Source organism: Symphalangus syndactylus, chromosome 16, assembly GCF_028878055.3.
Source record: "Symphalangus syndactylus isolate Jambi chromosome 16, NHGRI_mSymSyn1-v2.1_pri, whole genome shotgun sequence".
Classification (NCBI taxonomy): domain Eukaryota; kingdom Metazoa; phylum Chordata; class Mammalia; order Primates; family Hylobatidae; genus Symphalangus; species Symphalangus syndactylus.
Window position 1 is genome coordinate 93,013,758 of NC_072438.2, and position 21,105 is coordinate 93,034,862.

The 21,105-nt window shown below is 39.8% G+C and overlaps 1 protein-coding gene across 3 annotated transcripts in view; it reads left to right on the plus strand.

Moving 5' to 3' along the window:
• TAS2R1 (taste 2 receptor member 1) overlaps positions 1-10,725 on the plus strand; it is a 449,411-nt gene extending 438,686 nt beyond the window's left edge. For 2 of the 3 annotated variants that reach the window (XM_063619946.1, XM_055246050.1), the window contains exon 4: positions 8,107-10,725. In XM_063619946.1, the coding sequence (XP_063476016.1) occupies positions 8,107-8,966 (860 nt within the window). In that variant the 3' untranslated portion in view covers positions 8,967-10,725. Of the gene's footprint in view, positions 1-6,199; positions 6,244-8,106 lie in introns of those variants that run through there. The other variant, XM_063619947.1, reaches the window with a different exon arrangement.
• Positions 10,726-21,105: the final 10,380 nt, after the last annotated feature.

Below are 21,105 nucleotides of genomic sequence, written 5' to 3' on the forward strand. Positions count from 1 at the left end.
GAGAAATATGTATCATTAAAACAATAACAAATTCTGGAAATAAAAGATACACTTAGAGAAATACAAAATGCAATGGAAAATTTTAAAAATAGAACAGAACAAGTAGAAGAAAGAAATTCAGAGCTTGAAGACAATGTTTTTGAATTAATTCAATCAGAAAAAGGCAAAGAAAAAAGAATTTTAAAAAATGAACAAAGCTTCCAAGAAATTTGGGATTATGTTAAAAGGCCAAACCTAAGAATAATTTGTGTTTCTGAGGAAGAAGAGAAACCTAGAAGTTTGGAAAATTGTTTGAGGAAATAATTGAGCAAAGCTTTCCTGGCATTCCTAGATATCTAGACATCCAAATACAAGAAGCTCAAAGAAAACCTGGGAAATTAATCACAAAAATCATCACCTAGGCACATAGTCACCAGGTTATCTAAAGTCAAGACAAAGGAAAGAATCTTAAGAGCTGTGAAACAAAAGCATCAGATAACCCTTAAAGGAGAACCTATCAGATTAACAGCAGACTTCTCAGCAAAAACCTTACAAGCCAGAAAGGCTTGGGGTTCCATTTTTAGCCTCCTGAAAGAAAATAATTGTCAGCCAGGAATTTTGTACCCAGCAAAACTAAGCTTCATAAATGAAGGACAGATAAAGTCTTTTTCAGACAAATAAATGCTAAGAGAATTTGCCACTGGTAAGCCAGCACTACAAAAAGTGCTTAAAGGAGTTCTAAATCCTGAAACAAAACCTTGAAATACACCAAAATGGAATCTCCTTAAAGCGTAAATCTCACAGGGCCTATAAAATAATAACACAATGGAAAAAAAAGGTATTAAGGCAACAACTAGCACAATGAATAGAAAGTACCTCACATCTCAATACTATCATTGAATGTAAATGACCTAAATACTTCACTTAAAAGACAGAGACTGGCAGAATGAATAAAAATCCACCAATTAAGTATCTGCTATCTTCAAGAGACTCACCCAATCCATAAGAACTTACTTAAGGTAAAGGGGCGGAAAAAGATATCCCATGCAAATGGACACCAAAAGCAAGCAGGAGTAGCTATTCTTTTTTTTTTTTTTTTTTTTTTTTTTTTTTTTTTTTTTTTGAGATGGAGTCTCACTCTGTCACCCAGGCTGGAGTGCAGTGGCGCGATCTCGGCTCACTGCAAGCTCCGCCTCCCGGGTTCATGCCATTCTCCTGCCTCAGCCTCTCCGAGTAGCTGGGACTACAGGCGCCCGCCACCACGCCCGGCTAATTTTTTGTATTTTTAGTAGAGACGGGGTTTCACCTTGGTCTCGATCTCCTGACCTCGTAATCCGCCTGCCTCGGCCTCCCAAAGTGCTGGGATTACAAGCGTGAGCCACCGCGCCCGGCCAGGAGTAGCTATTCTTATATCAGGCAAAATGGACTTTAAAGCAATAACAGTAAAAAAGAGACAAAAAGGGACATTATATAATGATAAAATAAATGGATAGTCCAACAGGAAAATATCATAATCCTAAATATATATGCATCTAACACTGGAGCTCCCAAATTTATACAACAATTACTACAAGACCTAAGAAATGAGATAGATGAGGGACTCCAATACTCCACTAATAGCACAGCTTATCAAGACAGAAAGTCAACAAAGAAAAAATGGACTTAAACTATACCCTAGAACAAATGGAATTAATAGATATTTACAGAACTTTCTACCAAACAACTTCAGAATATGCATTATTTTCTTCAGTACATGGAACATTCTCCAATATAGACCATATGATGGGTCACAAAACAAGTCTCAATAAATTTAAGAAAATCAAAATTATATCAAGTACACTCTTGGACTATAGTGAAATAAAACTGGAAATTAACTCCATAAGGAACTCTCAAAACTATACAAATACATGGAAATAAATAATCTGCTCTTGAATAATCTTTGGGTCAACAATGAAATCGAGATGCAAATTAAAAAAAATTCTTTGAGCTGAACAATAATAGTGAGACAACTTATTAAAACCTGTGGGATGCAGCAAAAGCAGTGTTAGAAGAAAGTTCTTAGCATTAAATACCTACATCAGAAAGTCTGAAAGAGCATAAATAAATAATCTAAGGTCACACCTCAAGGAACTAGAGAAACAAGAACAAAGAAAACCCAAACCTGGCAGAAAAAAAGAAATAACAAATATCAAGAGCAGAATTAAATGAAATTGAAACAAAAACAACACAAAAGAAAATGAAACAAAAAGCTCGTTCTTTGAAAAGATAAACAAAATTGATAGACCATTAGTGAGATTAACCAAGAAAAGACGAGAGAAGATCCAATAGTCTCAATTAGAAATGAAACAGGAAATATTACAACTGATACCATAGAAATAGAAAAAATTATTCAAGGCAACTATAAACACCTTTACACACATAAACTAAAAAATCTAGAGGAGGTGGGTAAAATATACAGTTCTCCAGATTAAGTCAGGAAGAAATAGAAACTCTGAACAGACAAATAACAGGTGGCAAGATTGAAACAGTAGTAAAAAAAGATCACAACAAAAATGTCCAGAACCAAAGGTGTTCACAGCTGAATTCTATCAGACATTCAAAGAAGAATTGGTACCAATCTTAACTAAAACTATTCCAAAAGATAGCAAAAGAGGGAATCCTCCTTATATCATTCTGTGAAGCCAGTATCACCCTAATGTCAAAACCAGGAAAGGACATAACAAAAAAAGCAAACTACAGACCAATATCCCTGATGAAAATAGATGCAAAAGTCCCCAACAAAATACTAGCCAACCAAATTCAACAGCATATCAAAAACATAATCCACCATGATCATGTGGGTTTTATGCTAGGGATGCACGAATGATTTAACATATACAAGTCAATACATGTGATACATGACATAAACAGAATTAAAAACAAAAATCATATGATCATCTCAATAGATGCAGGAAAAACATTTGACAAAATCCAGCATCCCTTTATGATTAAAACCCTTAGCAACATTGGCATAGAAGGGACATACCTCAAGATAGTAAAAGCCATCTATGACAAACCCACAGCCAACATTATACTGAATGAGAAAAAGTTGAAAGCATTCTCCCTGAGAACTAGAACAAGACAAGGATGTCCACTTTCACCACTTTCATTCAACGTAGTACTGGAAGTCCTAGCCAAATCAATCAAACAACAGAAAGAAATAAAGGGCATCCTTTATGTCAGTAAAGAGGAAGTCAGACTGTTGTTGTTCACCAGTAATATGATTGAATACCTAGAAAACCCTAAAGACATATCAAAAAAGCTCCTAGATCAGATAAATGAATTCAGTAAAGTTTCAGGATACAAAGTCAGTGTACACAAATCAGTAGGACTGCTATGCACTGATAATGGGCAAGCTGAGAAACAAATCAAGAACTCAGTCCCTTTTACAACAGCTGCAAAAACCCAAAATACTTAGGAATATACCTAGCCAAGGAGGTGAAAGATCTCTACAAGGGAAAATACAAAACACTGCTGAAAGAAATCATCTATGACACAAACAAATGGAAACACATCGCATGCTCATGGATGGGTAGAATCAATATTATGAAAATGACCATACTGCCAAAAGCAATCTACAAATTCAATGCAATTCCCATCAAAATACCACCATCATTCTTCACAGAACTAGAAAAAAACTAAAATTCATATGGAACCAAAGAAGAGACCACATAGCCAAAGCAAGACTATGCAACAACAACAACAATAAAAAACCTGGAAGCATCACATAACCTGACTTCAAACTATGCTAAAAAGCAGTAGTTACCAAAACAGCATGGTATTGGTATAAAAACAGGCACATAGACCAATGGAACAAAATAGCAAACCCAGAAATAAAGCCAAATACTTATAGCCAACTGATCTTGGACAAAGCAAACAAAAACATAAAGTGGGAAAAGGACACCATATTCAACAAATACTGCTGAGATAATTGGCAAGCCACATGTAGAAGAATGAAACTGGATCCTCATCTTTCACCTTATGAAAACAACCTCAAGATGGATCAAAGACCTAAATATAACACCTAAAACCATAAAAGTTCCAGAAGCTAGCATCAGAAAAACTCTTCTTGACCTTGGGCTCAGGCAAAGTGTTCATGGCCAAGAACCCAAAAGCAAATGCAGCAAAACCAAAAATAAATAGATGGGACCTAATTAAACTAAGAAGTTTCTGCACAGTAAAAGAAATCAGCAGAGTAAATAGATGACCCACAGAATAGGAGAAAACATTCACAAATTATGCATCTGACAAAAAAGTAATATCCAGAATCTACAAGGAACTCAGACAAATCAGAATGAAAAAAAACAAATAATCCCATCAAAATGCGGGCAAAGGACATGAATAGACAAATCTCAAGATATACAAATAGCCAACAACATATGAAAAAATCCTCAACATCACTAATTATCAGGGAAACACAAATTAAAACCACTATGAGATACCACTTTACTCCTGCAAGAATGGCCACAATTAAAAAATCAAAAAATAATAGATGTTGGTGTGGATGTGGTGTAAAGGGAACACATTTGCACTGCTGGTGGGAATGTAAACTAGTACAACCACTGTGAAAAACAATATGGAGTTTATTTAAAGAACTAAAAGTAGAACTACCATTTGATCCAGCAATCCCACTCCTGGGTATCTACCCAGAGGAAAAGAAGTCATTGTATGAAAAAGACACTTGCACATGCATTTTTATAGCAGCACAATTTGCAATTACAAAAATATGGAACCAGCCTAAATGCCCATCGATGAATGAGTGGATAAAGAGCATTTATATATATATTTATATATACATATATATACACACACACACACACACACACACTGTAGAATACTACTCAGCCATAAAAAAGGAATGAGACCTATTGCTCAGAAAAAAATAGTTTTTTAAAAATAGTACTGCTCATTGACAATGCATCTAGTTACCTAAGAGCTTTGATGGAGATGTACAAGGAAATCTATGTTGTTTTCATGCCCGCCAATACAACATCCGTTTTGCAACACATGTATCAAGAAGTAATTTTGACATCCAAGTCTTATTATTTATAAAATACTTTTCATAAGGCTACAGCTGCCATGGATAGTGATTTCTCTGATGTACCTGAGCAAAGTAAATTGAAAACTTTCTGGAAAGGATTCACCATTTTAGATACCACTAAGAAGTGATTCATGGAAGGGGGTTAAAAAAAAACAACAATAACAGGAGTGTAAAAGAATTTGACTCCAACCCTCCTGATGACTTGGAGGGGTTCCAGACCTCAGTGGAGGAAATAGGCAGAGATGTGGTGGAAATAGAATGAGAATTAGAATTAGAAGTGGAGCCTGAAGATCAGACTGATTTGCTGTCATCTTATGATGATGTTTTTAAGAAATGAGGAAGTGCTTCTTACAGATAAGCAAATAATTTCTTGAGATGGAAACTACTCCTGGTAAAGAAGTTGTGAACATTGTTGAAATGACAACAAAGGATTTAGAACATTTCATAAACTTAGTTAATAAAGTAGTGGCACGGTTTGAGAGGACTGACTCCAATTTTGAAAGTTCTACTGGGGGCAAAATGCTGTCAGACAGCATCACATGCTACAAAGAGGTCTTTTGTGAAAGGAAGAGTTCATCAATGCACAAAATTGATTGCTGTCTTATTTTAAGAAATTGCCACAGCCACCCAACCTTCATCAACCACCAGCCTGATCAGTCAGCAGCCATCAACACTGAAGCAAGACCCTCCACCAACAAAAAGATTATGACTCATTGAAGGCTCAGATGATCGTTAGCATTTTTTGGTAATAAAGCATTTTCAATTAAAGTATGTATATCTTTTTTTTTAGACATAGTGCTATTGCACACTTAATAGACCACAGTTTAGTATAAACATCATTTTTATATGTACTGGAAAATGAACAAATTAGTGTGACTGGCCTTATTGCAATATTCTTGTATTTTGGTGGTCTAGAATTTAATGCACAGTATTATGGAAGTATGCTTGTATTTCATAGCTGCATGCCCTTACATTTTTGTTTTTCTAAGCTGCAGAATGTTTCTTCTAAGTTGCAAAGTTTCTTCTTCTTTCTACTGGAGGGAAAACAAGGTTCATCCTCCTGGCATGCGTGGATTTGGATCCATTCTGATGGCATCTGCTCATGAACACCTCCCTTGGTGCTTCCTTGAAGATGATCCTGTCTCTTTCCTTCATCTCACTGTAGTTGTGTCAGGAAGAACAGAGTGAGTCCAAGATGGCATAGATGGTCCTATTCAGAGAAGAGCCATAAAAGAACCTACAGATTTACTCTCACTACTAATTTTTTAAAATATTACTTCCCTTCCAGTTTTCTAAAAATAAGATTAATCTTAAGTATTCTTTATGACACATTTAGACAAAGTAACACATGTTCATTAAGACATATGCCTCATTATTGGGTCTGCCAGGTACCTTTTGATTAAGTGCTAAGTTGGAGAAGCTTTAATTCCCCCAGTGTTTATTGAATTGGTCCCCACTTTATGCTCTGGTGATGAATTGTCTAAAGAACTAACTTGGCTGGGAGTGGTGGCTCATGCCTATAATCCTAATACCTCAAGAGGCTGAGGCAGGAGAATTGCTTGAGGTCAGGAGGTTAAGGCTAGCCTTGGCAATGTAACAAGACTCCATCTCTATGAAAATTTTTTAAAAAGTAGTCAGGCATGGTGGTGCATATCTATAGTCCTAGCTACTCAGAAGGCTGAGGCAGGAGGATTACCCAAGCTCAGAAATTTGAAGCTGCAGTGAGCTATGATTATACCACTGCACTCCAACTTAGGTGACAAAGCAAGACTCTGTCTCTAAAGAGAGAGAGGGGACTTAGTTTTATATCACATTATCTATGTGGCTCACTCTGCCTTTAGTCTTGGGATAACTGGAAGGTACAAACTATACTTCATCTACCTTTGTCCCCTCATAGTGGTTCTGCCACTCTTGAACATTTGGCAATGTCTCGAAACATTTTGGTTGTTACAGCCTGGGGAGGACATCTAGTGGGTAGAGGACAGGAATGTGGTAGACATTCTACATTTCCTAGATTGCACAGGACAGCCTCTGCCCTAACAAAGAATTATCTAGCCCAAAATGTCAATAAAGTAAAGACTGAGAAAACCCACTTCGGCATTACAGGCAGCACGGTATACGTATTAAGAAATACCAATTTAATTTTTCATAGTGCGTTAGAGAGTGAAAGCAACAAATTTAATTATGTACTATTTTATCTTTACTTTTCTACTAGAACAACTAGCTCATGTCATAAAACTCTCATGGTTTTGGAAAAATAAGAGGGAAAAGATTTTAACCCCTGAATTATTCTGCAGATGCTGACCAGGGGTGAACAGTGCTGAGTGCTTGTCTTCATTTCATTGCACCTTACTTTCCTTTAGGCCTTTGACCTGGTGTACACACGTATGTGCAAGGCTAATTACTTTGATTTTATACTTAGTGATACTTTTATTATGTATATTTTATTCTATAACTATTTTACAGATAGTTTTGAATTGCTGAACCATTGCATATTGGAGAACTACTCAGGAGTCCTATGTTGTTGGTTGTACCATATCATCATAACTTAAGTGAAAATTTCAAAAATATATATTTTTAAAGAGTACACAGATAACATTAAGTAGAATCACACCTGTAGGCAAAATCAGTTATTCGTAGTAGAGATGAAGAATTGAGTATCTTTGGCTAATTACTGTGGAGGAGCTGTTCTCCCAGCTGTCTGAAGGTGTCTGATTCCATTATTTGCCTGTGATGACTTTGAAAGCTAGGTAAACCTGTAAAATGCAAAAGCCATCAATAAGAAGCAAATTGTTGCTAGAGTATCTCCTCCTTATTTGACTGTCTCAGAAATAAATAGAGGAAGCAGTGACATAAACAAATGTACACCACCTTCCTGCCCCATGACTTTATTGTTAGTCTTCTTCCCCAGAGGAGTCCTGATCTAATTGAAGAGCGTGAACAACACAACCTGTCCAAAACTCTATAACTTCATTATTTTTTAAGTAAATAATTTTTTATTCCCAAAATGCTAGAGTCTCACCTCATTATCTATTTTCTTCTTGCAGTGATACAATTTCTTCTTGGGACTTTCACAAATGGCATCATTGTGGTGGTGAATGGCATTGGCTTGATCAAGCACAGAAAAATGGCTCCACTGGATCTCCTTCTTTCTTGCCTGGCGGTTTCTAGAATTTTTCTGCAGTTTTTCATCTTCTACGTTAATGTGATTGTTATCTTCTTGATAGAATTCATCAAGTGTTCTACAAATTGTGCAATTCTCTTATTTATAAATGAATTGGAACTTTGGCTTGCCACATGGCTCGGCGTTTTCTACTGTGCCAAGGTTGCCAGCGTCCCTCACCCACTCTTCATCTGGTTGAAGATGAGGATATCCAAGTTGGTCCCATGGATGATCCTGGGGTCTCTGCTATATGTATCTATAATTTGTGTTTTCCATAGCAAATATGCAGGGTTTACGGTCCCATACTTCTTAAGGAACTTTTTATCCCAAAATGCCACGATTCAAAAAGAAGATACACTGGCTATACAGATTTTCTCTTATGTTGCTGAGTTCTTAGTGCCATTACTTATCTTCCTTGTTGCTGTTCTGCTCTTGATTTTCTCTCTGGGGAGGCACACCCAGCAAATGAGAAACACAGTGGCTGGCAGCAGGGTTCCTGGCAGGGGTGACCCCCGCAGCGCGTTGCTGTCTGTCCTGTCCTTCCTGATCCTCTGCTTCTCCCACTGCATGATAAAAGTTTTTCTCTCTTCTGTAAAGTTTCATGTCAGAAGGTTCATCTTTCTGTTCTTCATCCTTGTGATTGGTATATACCCTTCTGGACACTCTCTCATCTTAATTTTAGGAAATCCTAAATTGAAACAAAATGCAAAAAAGTTCCTCCTCCACAGTAAGTGCTGTCAGTGAGAGAGAACTTTGATCAGTTCAAAGAACCCATGATTCAATGACTTACCCACGCCTGCCACACTTCCCTCAGCCAGACAAAGCAGCCTGTTCATAAATATACAACACGTCCCCTTCAGGCCTGTTTATCCGGCCTGAGGTATTTCTATGAATTTGCTACTTTTTCAAGCAGTTAAACTGATTTTGAAAGCACAACATATGTTGATGGATTACATCAGTGTCAATATCCTGGTTGTGATATTGTACTATCATCTTGCAAGTTGTTACCATTGGGAAAACTGAGTAAATGGTTCAGGGTCTTTCTGTATTCCTTACAAATGCACCCAGATCTACAATTATTTCAAAATTAAAAGTTTGATGAAAAAGAAAAGCACATGTTTGAACTCGTGATGTCAGAAGGACACATGAATGCCGTATGGTCCATGACTATCCGATGCCTAGTCTTCGATGGTTTATCCTGACCTTAACGGGCTGACTTCATTTCTTGTCTACCTGGATATTATTTCTGTTCTGTTTGTTGGAGTTGCAGGCAATGGATCCATTCTTTCTCCTCAGATCACAAACAAAGCAAGGACAAGCAGGCCTTCTCCATCCTTATAAGCATATTCTCCTACTTCATCCTGCAGAGAGCCTAGATGCCATGGTGACATGGGCAATCAACTGATAAAGGGGAAGACAGAGGAGGAGGAGGAGGAGTCGAGGACGGAATGCCTGTTTTCCATTTCTCCTAGCTGTGCACTCTGAACAGACAATAACTTGCAAAGATGTTTTATTTTGTATTTGTTTGCCTGACTTTGAGACCCTTTCAACTCGGGGTGGTAATTTGGAACTCCTCCTGCATTGCATGTCTTCCCAATGAAGCAACATCAGTAGGTGGGTGAGGCTGGGGGTGTCTCCATCTGCTTCAAGTCACAAATGCATTTTCTGTTTAGTTGAGATTTTGAATACTAAGAGATAGATAGATAGATAGATAGATAGATAAATTATGGAGATAGATATACTTGTATATTTCCAAAACAGCTTCAGAACTGTTTTGCTTCCAGACAGGTAAATGAAGTAAAAAATGTTCTTAAGCTTGGCTGTAACTTGTAGTTCAGGCGCGATGATGCAAAGTAGGTTTAGGTTTAGATTTGTCAATCACCAGTAATAGGAACCCAAATACAGCTTTTCTAACCCAAGCCACGCAGGCCTGGTTGTAATACACCAATGAAGGATTTTGCTTCAGAAGATTCAGGGACGTACTTATCTTCTTGGGCATGGGAACTAAGCTCTGAGTGTACTCTCAACTTCCCACAGGTTTCACACTTCATTCCCCAAGGGGCAAAATGACAGCCTCCATCTTCCTGCTATTTCATTTTCCCACGTCCCACTAGGTAGGAAGGTTTGTAGCTAATCACGCACTCAGGGAGCCAGCTGTGGGAAGATCAGTTGTATCCTGGATGTAATTATTGCTTCTGATTCGGGGAAAGGACAATAAAAAGTCACTTTTCTTTTTCTCAAGTTCGGAGAATATCCTGTTCCTTGAATCTGTGATATGTGTACCTGAAAGAGTGGGAGCAATTTCAAACATTCAGGGAGAAATTTGTCATGATACAATTCTCGTGTGTTTTTTTTCTGATACTAAATTCTGATTCTATTTCATGCAACTCATGCTTTAATAATGTTAGCTAATTAGATAACTATTAAGATACGACTAGGTTTGTATACTGTTATCAAGAAATGTTTAAAAATAGAATTCATAGTAAAACAATTCTAAAAACATTTTCATAGTCTACTTTCCTAGAAATATATTTCTTCCAGAAATGTTGCCTAGGTTTTGAGTTGATGAGTATTGCGTAGGACACTAATTGCTCAAATTTAGAAGCAAAACAGACTGAGCTTTTGTCTCTCTGGAGCCATGCTTATCTGCACTCGCCAGCTTTGCCAAATTGCTTTTGTCCTCGTTGAACAGTGGGTTGACCTCTATCATGGTGCAACATCTTTTTGTACCCACTCTTGTAGCTTTAGAGATGGGGCTGGGCATTATGGCCCTGGGGAGTCTTGGCTGTGGAACCGCATGCCCATAGGTGAGGCCAGTTGGCTGCTGATTGCAGAGTGTGGTGGTGCCACACTTCCTCTACATCCTGTGGCTCCCCGAGGAGATTCAGCGCTTGCTGTTCAGTTAACTGGCTTCTGGCTGTGGCTTCCAAATAGCCTCTGCACTAGGAGGCAGACTTTTATTGAAATGGGACCCAGCAGACTTAGTCCATTCCACTTTAGATTGGGGTTCAATGAGCAGGCCCAAATCGGGAGAGAAGGGCAATCTTACTCTGTCCCACTCTCTATTCTGACATTGGCTCTTTCAGTCCCCAATCCTAGGGGTTCTGCACGGTCTCCACTGACTGAAGATGATGACACCAACAGAGAAAAATCTGTGTGCTTATAGAAATAGACTTTTAAGAATATAAATGTTGGCCGGGCGTGGTGGCTCACGTCTGTAATCCCATCACTTTGAAAGGCCAAGGCGGGCGGATCACTTGAGGCCAGTAGTTGGAGACCAGCATGGCCAACATGGCAAAATCTTGTTTCTACTAAAAACACAAAAATTAGCTAGGTGTGGTGGTGTGCACCTGTAATCTCAGCTACTTGGGAGGCTGAGGCAGGAGAATCACTGGAATCTGGGAGGCAGAGGTTGCAGTGAGTCAAGATCGTGCCACTGCACTCCAGCCTGGTGACAGAGTGAGACTCTATCTAAAAAAAAAAAATTATATGTGTGTGTATATATATATATATGTGTATATATATATATGTATATATAGTCACAGTTTGAATGTTAAACACAAGTTCAAAAGTCTCACCAATGATAAATGCCTTTTAAATTCTCAGTCGCTCATTCAAGTGTAACAATTGCTTGAAGATACAATGCTCTGGACGAGAAGGTGCTAGAAAGACATCTAATGTCTACCATCCATCTTCTTCAGGCTGATGACCAGGCATCCTAGGTGTTTCAGACAGTTCAAATGTTTTGCCCCATAGTACGTTTAAGTACAGGCATACTTCTCATGCTATGGATGTTGTGATTTTAGGTTTGAAAATATAGTTTCCATAACTTTTGTCCTTGTAGAGTTATACCTCTTTGGGTGAGAAGAGAAACAGGTAGTCAGAAATATGCAAGAGAGAAAGAAACCAGCCAGACCATCGAAATTCACAACTGGCAATCAAAGGGGTGACAGATGTTACAGACAGATGGCACCCATAATGGAGAAAAATCCAAATGACGAGGATAGGAAGACCCACATGTTTTAAAGAGGGTCTTGCTAAGGAATGAGTTTGGATTTAGACTGAACATCATGTTAACACAAACTTGAAATCAGTAGAAAGTTCCTTTTTTATTATTAATATTCTTTGTTACCTAAAAATTGCAGACTCTCTAGGAAAACTTTATGCCAGGAGAAGAGTGTGTACTAGGAAAATCTCCTCAATGAGCTGAAAACATTAAGATTTTGGGGAGAGTCAGTACAAATTCAAGATAGCTCATGGACATTTGTTTCACTGCCATCTTCACTGCTGTCTTTCTACACAAAACTAGTCTCTCTCTCTCACTAATATAGCAACTTAACCTTGGTAGGATTAAAATAATGATTGTTTTCAAGATGTGATGTAAACATGTGGATTCACATCTGTGACATCTGGATCTACTTAATCTTTTTGACTGGGAATCAGGAATTGGCGATTGTATCCTAAAATTTAAAATGTATTTATATCAATGAGGTGTAGGTTTTCTTTTATTATTTTTGGCATTTTATATTGTTTCTATTTTAAACATTTCTCCACAAGATCATCAACATAATATTAAATCAAAAATTGATTCGCAAGGACAAAAAACCAAACACCGCATGTTCTCACTCATAGGTGGGAATTGAACAATGAGAACTCATGGACACAGGAAGGGGAACATCACGCTCCTGGGACTGTTGTGGGGTGGGGGGAGGGGGGAGGGACAGCATTAGGAGATACACCTAATGCTAAATGACGAGTTAATGGGTGCAGGAAATCAACATGGCACATGGATACATATGTAACAAACCTGCACATTGTGCACATGTACCCTAAAACCCTAAAGTATAATTAAAAAAAAAAAAAAAAATTGACTTAAAATTCTGACGACAGGTCAATTTTTTTTTTCTTTTTTTTGAGACAGAGTCTTGCTCTGTCACCCAGGCTGCAGTGCAGTGGCATGATCTCGGCTCACTGCAACCTCCACCTCCTGGGTTCAAGTAATTCCCCTGCCTCAGCCTCCTGAGTAGCTAGGATGACAGGTGTGTGCCACCATGCCCAGCTAATTTTTTGTATTTTTAGTAGAGACGGGGTTTCACCATGTTGGCCAGGCTGGTCTCAAACTCCCAAACTCAGGTGAGCTGCCCGCCTCGGCTCAGGTGAGCTGCCCGCCTCGGCCTCCCAAAGTGCTGGGATTACAGGCGTGAGCCACCGTGCCTGGCCTAGGTCAATTTTTAAAATACTGAAGATTCATTTTGTTCAAACTTCAACATTTCTGAGGAATAAAGGTACAGTGTCACTCTGTTTCTACCTTTGAAGCTGGGATGCGTGCTCTTCTGAGAGAGCTTTTGCTTCCATGACTTAAACTCTCTCCCTCCCATGGATTGGTGTGAGTACTACAAGATAAGCACACACGTTCAGTGTGCTGGGTGGAATTTGAATTTGGGAATGTGCAGGGATTAAGTCCTGTAGCTAGATTGGACTTGGCACTTGGTGGGCACCACTTGAATGACCCAAATTCCACAACTGCTGGGGACGTTTCAGATTCTTCTGAGGATGAACAGATGAAAAGGGGTGTAGAAAATAAATAAGTGGCTAACAGTGGACTAGGATCTTATGTCACTAAATACACGGAATGTTCTCTGGCAAAAAAAACCACCCATTTGAACAGCAGATGCTGCATTTGCAATTGTAAATTAGTAAGTCTTACTTCACTTGAAACCCAGTCTGCTGGCTTCTAGAAACATTGACCAGATACAGGATTTGGTCAGGAAGTTAATTTCATGATTAATAGTCTCCAAAATACCACTGCTTATCTGCTAAAATATTTGAAATTCCTGAACTAAGGACTTACGCCTTTGATCATGAGGTATGATGTTTTCAGCAGCATTGGTTGCTGATGGGTCTGCAGAAGCAGCTCTATGGGATGAGAGAGGGAACCTTGAGTGTGACATTTTAGATTGGGAGGCTGACTGGATTTGTGTAGTCCTGTTAAAAGACAAGTCATTAGTCCATAGGCAAGCCACAGCACTGCGTTCACAAAGCCAACAACCCAGTCTCCTCAGCTCTCCTCCCTAGAACCGCACCTGCTTATTTTGGTGATTTAGGCAACTTTCGTGCAATGCAGTTAGTACTGTCATGAGCTGAGTCTCAATTTCTTCATCTGCAAAGTGGGATTAAGAATAATACATACCACATGCTTGGCTAAGTTTCTTCACCATTGTGAGCACGAATGAATGTAACCTCCAGGTAATGGGAACTGTAATAAGTACTGTCACGAGGAATCTCCAGCAGCCCCTCCAGAGAAGAGAGGAGTGCATGGGAGGGAAAATGTTGAACAATAGAGGGTCCTAATTAAGAGCCTGGTTTGGAGTCTAGATCCACCACTAATGAGCTAAGTGACTTGATGAGCATGAGCCTCGCATTTCCTCATCTTCGTAATGGGGTTAGGAATCGTTCCAAGCTTAATGAGAGGAGCTGAGGAGTTAGTGGAACCCAGTTCCCAGCACAATGCCTGGCTGCTGCCTGCTGTTGTTTTTAGTTATGTTAACCGTAGGAAACTGCTAGACTTTGATGACTTTCGATCTGCAACAATGACAGTTTTGTATGCTTCCCCTTAATAATCAGTCACAGGTTTTGGAGGACAGCTAATTCTAGAAAAAGGAAACAGCACATGTAAAAGTACCTGGCAAAGAAAGGAAACAGAGACCCCACAGAGAATCATGCGCAATTGAAAAGAGGAGAGGCCAAGGGAACAATCAAAGGGATGTGGAGCTGCTTTTGCTGCCGGACAAAATGACGGCAGGACTGCAGCACCTCCAAGACACAGGCTCATTCTCACTTGTGTTGCGCGCTGGCTGTGGCTGTACAGCAGCCCTGTTACTGTTCACACTCCTGCAGGAGCAGCTCCTGTTTGGGACAGGCTAGAGGAAAGAGTGAAAACGATAGGGAGCAGGGAGGTCTAAAGCTTTTGTCATATCCAATTGCGTATCAGGCAGCAGAGCCCAGTGTAAAAAGGAGAGATACGGAATTCCTCAGAGAAGGGTAGCAAATATCTGGGAATAAAATTATCCTACCATATGGGAATGCAAAATGATGCAATCACTATGGAAAGTAGCTTGGCAGTTCCCCAATAAGTTAAACATAGAATGACTACATTACTCAGCAATTCCATTCCTAGATATGCACCCAAGAGAACTGAAAACAGGAACTGGAACAGATACATGTGCACCCATGTTCATAGCAGCATTATGCACAATAGTCAAAAGTGGAAATAAAATAAATGTCCACCAACAGATAAATGCGGAGACAAAGTGCATGTTAATACAATGGAATACTCCTTAAAAAGGAATGAAGTTTGGATACATGTCACAACATGGATAAACCCTGAGGACATGATGCTGAAAGAAGCCACACACAAAGGACAAATACTGTGCCATCCCACATAGAGGGCAAAATCGGAGAGAGACAAAAAGCAGAATAGAAGTTACAAGGGGCTAGGGGGCAGGGGAAATGGGGAGTGATCGCTTAATGGATAGAGAATTTCTGTTTGGAATGGCGAAAACCTTCCAGAAATAGTAGTGATCGTTACACAACTGAGGACCACTGACTTATACACTAAAATGGTAAATGTTATTGTATGTATATGTACACACAATATATAACATGTGTATATATATATATATATATAGCCACAATAAAAAAAAATTCTACCAAAAAAGAAAAGGAGCAAAACCAGGTGTAATTCTACCAGGATATTCTGGTCCCATTCATGGGGAAAACACAGGTGACCGAATCTCCATTGTGAACGAACTCATGATTAAACCTCAATTAGTCTTCCCCATTAGAATCAGGTTATGTTTAGGTTAACAGATAAATACTGTGCACCCAGATACTTTTAGAATCCAAATAGACAATTGCCATTCCAATATGAACTCCTTCTCCTTTCAGAGTACACGAGACATTTTACAGGCCATTGAACACAAGCATGTGCAGTGATTGAAATATAGCAAAAAACAAAAGCAAAAAAACCCAAGTCCATGGACATTGTCTTTAAAAAGAGGTTACTTTGAAACTCATCTTAAGGGTCAAACTCAAACTTTAAAAGCGTATTTCTTTTCTTTTTTCTTTCTTTCCTTCTTTCTTTCTTTCTTTCTTTCTTTTTTTTTTTTTTTTGAACAGAAGATGCTTGGAGCAAATGGTCAGGGAATAGAAACTCTAACCCCTCGGGGCATCAAAGTTGTGCTTGATTGCCTGTAGTAAGGAATTTTAAAGACTGATTTAATCATTCGAGCTCATTCAGAGTGAACAAACTGATTACAGATGGCATGCTTCCAGAATTCTAAAAATAAAAATGTCTTCTCGGGTGGGACTGGTTTCCATATCTACAGCTGTAAACCCTCTAAAGGCACTCTCAGAGGGCTTTTCTTTGGGGATAGCTGCCCTTGCCCACATATGAGTTTAGCCAGGGCTTAGTTCAGCTAGCTTAGCTGGCCAATTTAAACTGAAAATGCCACACATTTTCCCCATGCTTTGTATTTTGTTACATTCCAGGTTTCCACCCCTGCAAATCGCAGCCGCTTGGTCAGCTTTTGCACCCAGATCCACTGGAATGTGCTGAGCAGAGCTTGTCAGTTACAGGCTGAGCCTCGCTGCTTCTAAAGAATTCCCAGAGGAATCCCAAGGATGAATGGCTATCTCCCTGTTTTTATAGGAATAGAATGGATGGACTTCTTGTGAAATGACTCTCAAATGTGTTCTCTGTGGGGTTTTAAATCGTATTTGAGAGAGCAAAAATAAAGTACAGCAGAACAATCCGGAAAAGCAAGCAGGGGCTTCCTAGGAAAGTGGCTTCAGGTCCACACGCTGAGCCCTCTCGTGGCCATGGTCAAGCAAGACCCAGGCCGCTGCTGCTACTCATGTGCAGACAGTCATGATCGGGAGTGGGAGTCCCAGAGTAGGGTTCACACAGGGCTGCAAGAGTGGGGACTTTTACATCTTTTTTTTTTTTTTTTTTTTGAGACAGAGTTTCACTCTTGTTGCCAAGCTGGAGTGCAATGGCGCGATCTCAGCTCACCGCAACCTCCGCCTCCCAGGCTGAAGCGATTCTCCTGCCTCAGTCTCCCGAGTAGCTGGGATTACAGGTGCCTGCCACCATGCCCAGCTAATTTTTGTATTTTTAGTAGAGACGGGGTTTCGCCACGTCGTCCAGGCTGGTTTCAAACTCCTGACTTCAGATGATCCACCAGCCTTGGCCTCCCAAAGTGCTGGGATTACAGGCGTGAGCCACCATGCCTGGCCTTTTTACATCTTTAATTAAGATTTTTCTTCATTCCAAATAATGTAATAATGAATAACAAGTGGTGGAGAAGAAAATAATCTAGAATTCACCATCTTAATAAATGAGCAATTTTGATTTGTCCATGTTCCCATTCAAACACTGCAAACAAAAATATTTAATTTTTGCGTCATTATAATCATGGCAAAAGTATATTTTTACAAATTTCATTTCACTTCTTATGTTAAATCTTTTATTATTGATGATTTTAATGACTACAAGATATTTTATTGAGCTGATGTAGCAGAGGAGTCAGAAATGGAGCAATTTGTAAATATTTGTTGAAAATATGAATTAATAGATTTACTTATCAGCTTCCTTATTTAGGGGTATTGAGTTTGTTCCCATTTTTACTATTATGTATAATATGTAGTGGGCACCTTTGTGGATTTTTTTCTTACTCTTTACAATTTCACTAAGAAAGATTCTGAGAATGAGGATTACTGGATCAGTGGCTATGAAACGCAGTGGCAAATTTATTTTTATTGGAATTGTATGGATTTGCATTTCCACTAGCCGTGCACCAGTGTGCTGGTGTTTTATATCCTGGCCAACACTGCTGGTTAATATCTTAATGCTTTAACATTTCCTAATTTAATAGATGCAAAGAGCGAGACTTTAATTTGCAAATCTCTCTCTTAAAATAATTATCCAGTAACTTTTGCTTTTCATCTTCATTTTTAAAGCCTTTTTCTTAGGGCCTGACATAGAACCTAATTAGCTTTTAAGTTTTCTCAATAAACCTCAGCAAGTTAGAGACCTACAAAATGAGCATGTGAAAGATTCTGCACCCACTGTGTCCTGCCAAGATTACCCAAGTCACTGGACCGTCCACATCTGCCCTTGGCATGCAGCTTGGCACATGGGGAAAGCCAGTGCATGCTGGCCAGGGTGGCCATGGAAGGAGACAGAAATACTCCAAGAGGCAGAGCAGGGCCAGAGACTTGGGGGCTGCTTACGGCGGACAGAGATGGCTCATGGCCATAAGCATGGTTGTTTCAGAGGGCGATGTTACTTACTGCGAGTCCTCCCTGGAGGTGTGGTAAGATTGACAACATACCTTGTGTGTAATATGGTTTGGGCTCTGTCCTCAGCTCATCGCAAAGATTAATTGAATGAATTTCCCAACAGCATGGAAGGCATCCTTATTTTCATCCTCAGGTTCCAGATAAGAAGACAGGGTTACTGGAAGGTATAATTTGCCTGCAATCACTCAGCCATGAGGATTCTGGCTCGGGTGATCGGATTGCACAGTCCCTGCTCTGAGGGCTTGTCATTGCTGGGCTGGGCATAGGGAAACAGACTCTGTGTGTGATTTCTTCAAAGTCTTGACACAGATAGAAAGTCAGGAATATGTTAAATGATTATACCTTGTCTCCTTATTTGGTTTCTTTAGAAATTAATATTGAATCAACAATACATTAAAGCACTCGTGGTGATGATGATGATAATGTGCTTTAATTCACTTCATCCTTATATTTTTAAAACATGAGTCCCAAGGAAGATGCTTTTGGTTCCATTACAAATAGGGAATCTGAGACTCAGAGGCTGAGTGACTGCCACAGCCACGGTTTGAACCCAGGTCTTCAAACTCGTATGTACAATGGGCTGAATAGCAATGTTGACCTCCTAAGGGTATTGAGGGTCAAATTCTTAGCACAGTGCATGACACACAGTATTATCAATCACAGAGGAGACAGCTGAAACCATGTTTGCAAGAAGGTGAGTTGGAGTCTTGGGGAGAGAATGGTAGATGGGTTCAAGGGAACATTTGCTTCCTGGGAGGTCACAGATGAAGAGAAGGAGCCCCTAGGAAAGGAAGGATTGAGTAGACCAGAGAAATGTTGCTGAGGTTTTCCTGGAGCAGGGGTGGATGGGACTGCAGGTTCTTAACCTTAACCAGAAGAAAAGAAGAAAGGAGGTGGAGAGGAAGAGCATGATAAGGAGCTGAAGATGGAGCTGTGGTAACAGCAGCTTGAGCTGAGCCGATCCGAGACCAGGGTTCAACAGCACTTGGGACATGCACCCATGCTCTGACCCACAGAAAGCCTGGAAGGTTTCACATGCCATTCACTGGTAAATTTCACAATGTGGAGGGCACTGAAGTCACAACATGGAAGGAACAAGACCCGGGGTGACGGAGTGGACTAGGCCCCCATAAACATAGTTCTAATCCTCCATGTTCCCAGGACCTTCCCATCAGCAGGGCAATGATTCCCGCCTCCTAGGGTTCCATTTTTCCTGCATCGCTAGTGTCCTTCTGGGCATAGGTCAACGTTTTTCTTCTTGCATTAGACTGGAAGAAAATCAGAGAGACCATGTAGGAGATGCCTTTCCTAATTGTTCTTGATCACTTTTCTCTCGATACTATTCACATTTGGGGCTGGTCATTCCTTGTTTTGACGGGAGCAGCGGCAGGGGCTGTCCTGAGCGTTGTAGGGTGCTGAGCAACATCCCTGGTCTCTAGCCACTAGATGCCAGTAGCACCCTCCCAGTTGTCACAATTAAAAAATGCCTCCAGACATCGTCAAATGTCCCTGGCAGGCAAAATTGCTCCCCCCACCCCACCCTACCCCTGCCTTTGAGAACGACAGTGATAGAGGAACTCATTTATTTTACTTTACAAATGGACCAGTAAATATGTAGACTAACAATTTTATCATTAAGTAATCTGCGACCGTTGTATTAATCATATAATTAAATATTAGAACATGGAGTTTCTGTGATATCACTTTCCAGATAAAACAAAACTGTGTCACTTGACCAGAATCAAACTTAGTCAATGTTTGTTTTTCTCCCAGAAAGTTTTCTCCGGACATGTTTTCTCCTGCTTCCTGTTCAAAACCATTGTTTACTGCCTGTAAGAAACAGCTGCTCTATCCCCAGAGTGACAGCATTTCAATAATACCGAGTATGTGCATGTGCTGTGGGAATGCTGTTGGTTTAATAAATTTAGGGAGTAGAAAATTCACAGTGACATTTGAACAGAAATCTCAAGGGAAGATCAACAGTCTATGGGGATTAAGAAGTGTACCTCTTCCTTGTATTCATAGTTTTTAAAAAGCACTGTTTTTAAAGCTCAAACAGAATGATTTGATACCCTGATTGCCTTCTGGGGGCATGTACTAAATGGGGGTGGCTGCAGAGGAAGAAGAAAAGTCTAGAAGCTACTCTTCCACAGCATATGCTTGTCTGTGTTAAGGGTCACTGGTGGTCCAGACAGTCTTCTGAAGAGAGTCTAACAGTGTCTCCAGTACGGCCATCCATCATTACTTTAGACAGATGTAGGGAAAGGTCAAGCCAAATAGGCAGGCTCTCTAAGAGGAGTGTCATTCCTTCATCTCCTTCCTCCCTGTGTGTGTGAGAAGACACAAGGGGCCACTCTAGGAGCTGGGGACAGCCCTCCCCTGAGGAGAGATAGAAGCACGCCTTAGGGACTGTGCCTTATATGATTGGAGCCTGCTGAGCCTCACTGTGCTCAGAGCCAGAGATTAATTACTCTCAGGCCACTCTATAACCTACGAGAAAAAGGAGTCAGGAGGAGAGCTT